Genomic DNA, 6,039 nt, shown 5'->3' on the forward strand with positions numbered 1-6,039 from the left:
ATTTATAACATTTGCCCATAATCAGTCTAAAACAATAAAAACAGACTGTTTCAATCAGCATTATTATAAATGAGAATTCATAATATAACTAATCGACGAACTTAATCGAATCGATTACTTACATTGTGAATAATCACAACCAACAGAAATAGTTTCATATTTTGATCATATAGACGGGCATGAGACAAAGATGACAGAATTAATCAAAACAAAAATATAAAAAATTAACAAGTTATTAAAACAAACGAAAATACATACAGAATACACAAACAGAAATAGAAAAGTACCTCTGAATTTTAATCAGACTCGAACTCAACTTGGCTTCGGATTTTGTTTGAAATCAAACAGACCTTAGTCGAAGTATTTTCCACTGAAAATACTTCGACTAAGGTCGATTAAACCTCAATCTTTATTCAATCTGGACAGAATCCAAAAGTCTGGTATTTTTAGGGTTCTTGAAAGTTCGATTTGGGACTTAACCATTTCTGGTCAGATTTGAGGATAACCAAATATGATACAAGGGTGAGGGTAGCCTAGGGGTCATTTGGTGTCAGTTTAGAACGGATCTGAGTTTGTTCTTGTTTGGTCCGAATCTTCAAAAGAAGATTCGAGAAGCTCGGAACTGATTCGAGCCAAACAAACATCAGATCCATAACAAGGCATGCTAGGGGGTACTATGGTGTTATTTTGGAAGCCATTGGAAAGGTTGGAGTTTTCAGACCCACCTTCGATTTAGTATTCGAAGAGTTGGGGTCTGATTCGAAGGAAACTAAGGTTAGATCTGTGTAGAGGATGTTCAAGGGATTCTAGGGTGTTATTTTGGTGACCGGCAGCTGGATGTTGCCGGGTTTCAGGCGGTGGGATCCTAGGACGGCTAGGGTTAGTGGTGAGTTTGGGAATGATGATGAACAGTGAGAGGAGGGGGGTGTTTGGTTAGGGGCCGGGGTAGGGGTTTGGTCTTTATATAGGGGTGGGGTGGATTGATCTCATCCGTTGGATCAATTAAGATGCACGGTTGAGATCAATCCACTTAACCAAACGTCGTCGTTTGGTCTAAGTTCAGGGTCGGCCTGGATTGGGTCAAAGGGTCGGGTTACGGGTTACGGGTAAGGGTAGTGTATCTCAGCCGTTAAATTGATCTAATCTAACGGCCCTTGATGAATGATCACCAAACGACGTCGTTTGGCGTAGCTGAATTGGACCGGACATGGTCATCTGGATTGGGCTGTGGGGGGGAATTAATTCATTTGGGCCTGGATTTTAATCCAGGTCCGATTTTGTATATATATATATATATTTTTTCATTTTTTCTAATTTAAATTTCTAATTTTAATTATAAAATAATTTTAACTTCACAAAAATATATTAATTATTCTATAACAATTATTTAACACATAGACAAAACATCAATCACACAGTGGAATATTTAAAATAGAACTATTGCATATTTTTGTGATTTTATTTAAATTATCTTTTAAATACATAATTAAATCCTATATGCATGCAACATGTATTTTATTTTATTTTTTCATTTTATTATGACACAGTAAATATTTACAGACATAAAATTAATATTTAACACCACGCAAATTCAAAAATTACACAGTAAAAGAAATTTATTTTATTTTTTGACTTATTTTGGAGTAGTTTTTCGTACGGCAAAAATCACGTGCTCACAATGACTGGACCTCTTGTAGAGAAGACTCGCTATGAGTTACTTAAAGGGAGAAAACGAAATATATCCCATCTTTGTGCATTTGGATGCAAGTGCTTTGTGCATAATAATGGAAAGGACACCCTAGGTATTTTTGATCCCAGAAGTGATAAGGGAGTATTCTTGGGATATTCTTTACATAGCAAAGCATATAAAGTGTTCAATAAAAGAACTTTGTGTGTAGAAGAAAGTGTACATGTAGTATTTGATGAAACTAACATTCTTTTTTAGAGAGATTGGAACATGAATATGAAGTTATTGGGCTGGTAAAAGATTTGAGCGAAGTCGCAGCTCAAGCTAAAGTGGCACCAAAAGAAGGAACATGTTCTTCCATCCAAGGCAACCTGACAAGGGGAACTGATCAAAGAGGAACTACTGAAACCAATCCTCTAAAGGAACTTGTTCATGACCCTGTTCCTCATCAATAGAACATGATAGAAACATCAAGTAGAAATCCGTTGGTTGTGAAACCTCACAAATGCCAAAGTTCTCATCCCATTGACAACATAATTACTGATCCAACCTCTAGAGTCAAAACTAGTTCACAATTGAAGAATCTGTGTGCTTTTGATGCTTTCCTATCTCTTATTGAACCTAAAAATATTGTTGAGGCTTTGCAGGATGCAGATTGGGTATATGTAATGCAAGATGAACTCAATCAGTTCGAGAGAAGTCAAGTTTGGCATCTAGTTCCAAGACCCAAGGACAGATCAGTAATTGGCACAAAATGAGTTTTCAGAAACAAGGTTGATGAAGATGGAACAATTACAAGAAACAAGGCAAGACTGGTGGTCCAAGGTTATAGCCAAGAGAAAGGTATAAATTATGATGAGACCATGGCTCCAGTTGCAAGACTGGAGGCAATAAAACTCCTCATAGCCTTTACAACACACATGGAATTCACTCTTCATCGGATGGATGTCAAAAGTGCTTTCCTGAATGGCTACCTAAAATAAGAAGTATTTGTCAAACAACCTCCAAGGTTTGAGAGCAAGGAATGGCCTGAACATGTGTACAATTTAGACAAGGCTCTCTATGGACTCAAGCAGGCTCCTAGAGCATGGTATGAGCGACTATCCAAATTCCTGCTTGAATATGACTACAAAAGAGGTAAAATTGATAGCACTCTATTCTTGAGGGAAAAATAAGTATCTTCTTGTGGTACAAATATATGTTGATGACATAATTTTTAGAGCAACCACTGACGAACTAAGTAAGGATTTTGCCAAATTAATGGGAAGTGAGTTTGGAATGAGTATGGTAGGTGAGCTTAACTTTTTCTTAGGCTTACAGATCAGATAAACCCAAATGGAACCATGATCCATCAGCAAAAATATGCAAAGGAATTGATCAAAAGGTTTAAAATGAATGAATCAAAGGAAATAGACACCCCCATTGCAACTGCCACTAAATTAGACATAGATGAACCTGGTTCATCAGTTGATCAGAAGTTGTATAGGGGTATGATTGGTTCACTTTTGTATCTTACTGCCAGCAGACCTGACATAGTTTTCAGTATAGGGCTTTGTGCTCGTTTTCAGGCTAATCCAAAGGAATCTCACTTGACTGATGTTAAGAGGATACTAAGATATTTGAAAGGCACTATTGATCTGTGTCTTTGGTACCCTAAAGGTAGTAATTTCAATCTAGTAGGGTATGCTGATGCTAACTATGCAGGTTTTCTTGTGGATAGAAAGAGCACATCAAGTATGGCTCATTTTCTTGGTTCATGTCTTGTGTCATGGGCAACTAAAAAGCAGATTTTGTGTCCTTATCCACTGCTAAGGTTGAATATGTTGTTGCTGCCTCTTGTTGTGCTCAATTGTTGTGGATCAAACAGTAGTTGATAGATTTTGGCATTGAAGTTGGTTGCATTCCTATCTTCTTTGATAACAAAGTATGACAAAAAACCATGTTCATCATAAGAGGACTAAGCACATAGATGTTAGACACCACTTCGTGAGAGACAACTACGAGAAAGGATTGATCACCATAGAATGCTACTGATAAATAAATTGCTGACATCATTACTAAAGCACTGTGTAGAGAAAACTTTGAGAGGAACAGGTTGGAATTAGGGATGATTAAGATCACCTAATAGTACGAGCTCAAAATGCACAATGAATAAAAATGTAAAAAAAAACTTTTTTTTGGCTAGGAAATCTGAACTTGTGTAAATGTCTAGATTAATTTTTACTCAGCTTCATACTATAATTAGTATACTCCTGTGACATGTGTTAATATGACCAATGATCTCTTAATTTTTTTTATCTATTATGGTCAGTTGATGCATGGCCAAGAGAATTCTAAATGAAGAACCTGGTTCACCAGTATGGGTTCATCTGAATGCTAAGGTATGTTTTCTATACTCTGCACAATTAGAAATACAAATATTTAAATCATGAGCAGAAGTCCTAAAATTGCTCAAACTCCTTAGAAAATTCTATCCGTTGCCTTGAACTAGTTCCGTCAGAATTAGACATTTAAACCACAAAATTTGGAATTCTCTTGGAATTCAAACCTGGAATTTCAGGTTGATTAGACCTCTAATTGACCACTGCTAAAGATGCCATTATACATTAAATGTGTATTTCCTTTAAATACACATCATTACCTCCTGCCATCTCCACAATTCTAAACTGTTAAAAATTCCAACTCTCTTGCTTTCTTCACTTGCTTTCTTTTCCAAAAATTCTAACTCTCCAATTATCTCAAGAAACCAGCTATCATGACAAACCCACAAGACAATCCTGGAACTCCTCTGCCACCTACTCCCTCTAACTCATCTACCCCTCCTCCACCAAACATATCTCCCAAACCCAAGCTAAGAAGGTTAAAAATGCTTGCTCGAAAAACTATTGCTTCTGGAGCTCGTTCAAAGAAATTAAATGAGTAATTAAAGGCAAGTCAGGCTCCAGACTCTGATTCTTCCTCTGATTTTGAGTCGTTCAAATCTGCTAGTGAGGGGGGAGGACATGGGTATTCTGACTCTGAGAAGACTCAAGAATCTACATCCAAGGTAAGTTCTCCTCTCCTGAAAGTTTAGAAAATAGGTTTATGTTGGTTGGGTTTGTCAGGGATGTGTAAATACCTGAGTTGCGAAGGAGTGGAGGTAAAAAGAAAATTGAAAAAGAAAAAGAAAGAGAGGGTAAATATGGTGATGTGAGAGGAAAAGGGAAAGGAGTGGTCGATCATACAGCCACTGCTGATTTATCTGTGCCCGTTATTTGTGGGGTTGAACAAGAAAATATTGAAGAAGTCAGGGGGAAGTGGTTCTGGTGAAGCTACTAAAGGGTTAGTTAATCTAAGTGCACAGGGAGATGAACCTGGTTCATCAACTAAAGAGACCCTAGCAGACCTGTTGAAAAAGGTTGGGGAAAGTTATGACCCAAAGAAAAGAAGAACTCCCACACCAAAACCCCTAGTGTTCCTAAACTTTCTAATAAACGAAAGGCTTCCTCTCCAACACATACTGAAACTTCCTTCCTAAAGGGAAGAGCCACAAGAAGTAAGGTGAAATATAGTGAGAGTGCTCTACAAAAGGCTATGGTTGAGAGTAAGAAGAAAAGGATGGATAAAGAAAAAGGGAAGGTTGCAGAGTACTCAGAAGCTGTGGAAGTTGAGAAGATAGAACAGGTCCATCAGGAGATAGTTACAACAGTGGAGGTTCAGACCCCCAAGCCCAAAAAGCCCAAGACTTCTTCCAAGAATTCTACCTCTATGTCTAAAGTTGCTGAACCTACACTAGCCAAGAGGACAAGGTCTGCGGTGAAAAGTAAACAAGTAAGAATTTGTGAAGATGAGGAATGGAGTGGAGAAGAAGAAAAAGATGAGTCTGCTGGTGAACAAGACAAGCTTGCCATGTTTGGCAAAAGGAAAATTTGGAAGGGTAGATTGCTAAAAGACCTGGTGGAACCAGGGATGATGAGACTGGTGGATGACTTAGCTACTTAGGGGTGGAAGGACATGGTCCTTCAGATGGATGAAAGGTTGGCCAGGAAGGAAATCATTGAGTTCATGGAAAATGTAGAGGATAAGGATGACAAAGTGAGCAGTCTGGTAAAAGGTGTTCATGTGACCTTCGATGCAAAGAAGCTAGGTGAGATACTTGACATACCCCCTGATGGGTTTGATGACTATACAAGGCAAAGATGGCCTTGCCTGGACTCCCTTCCGACTGCTCTTGCAATCACCAGGAGGTTCTGTAATGCTGCAGATGTGAATGAGGCTAGGGTTGTTCAGAAGAGTGAAATGAAGCCACAACAAAAAGTCATTTTTAAATTTGTCAACAAGTGCCTACTGCCCAGGTAGGAGAGAAGGCATAC

The 6,039-nt window shown here is 38.1% G+C and overlaps 1 protein-coding gene across 1 annotated transcript; it reads left to right on the forward strand.

Annotated features, from left to right (window-relative positions):
* The first annotated feature begins 4,005 nt into the window (after positions 1–4,005).
* LOC138877301 (uncharacterized) lies at positions 4,006–5,668 on the forward strand. Its single transcript, XM_070156899.1, has 4 exons — positions 4,006–4,068; positions 4,617–4,733; positions 4,959–5,084; positions 5,207–5,668. The coding sequence occupies exons 1-4, from the start codon at positions 4,006–4,008 to the stop codon at positions 5,666–5,668; spliced, it is 768 nt and encodes a 255-aa protein (XP_070013000.1).
* Positions 5,669–6,039: the final 371 nt, after the last annotated feature.

This window comes from Nicotiana sylvestris, chromosome 9, assembly GCF_000393655.2.
Source record: "Nicotiana sylvestris chromosome 9, ASM39365v2, whole genome shotgun sequence".
Classification (NCBI taxonomy): domain Eukaryota; kingdom Viridiplantae; phylum Streptophyta; class Magnoliopsida; order Solanales; family Solanaceae; genus Nicotiana; species Nicotiana sylvestris.

Coding starts and splice junctions, on each gene's coding strand:
- LOC138877301 (XM_070156899.1), top strand. CDS start 4,006: ATGGCCAAGAGAATTCTAAATGAAGAACCTGGTTCACCAGTATGGGTT. Junction 4,069..4,616: donor GGGTTCATCTGAATGCTAAG/GTATGTTTTCTA, acceptor GAGTAATTAAAG/GCAAGTCAGGCTCCAGACTC. Junction 4,734..4,958: donor CTCAAGAATCTACATCCAAG/GTAAGTTCTCCT, acceptor GGGTTGAACAAG/AAAATATTGAAGAAGTCAGG.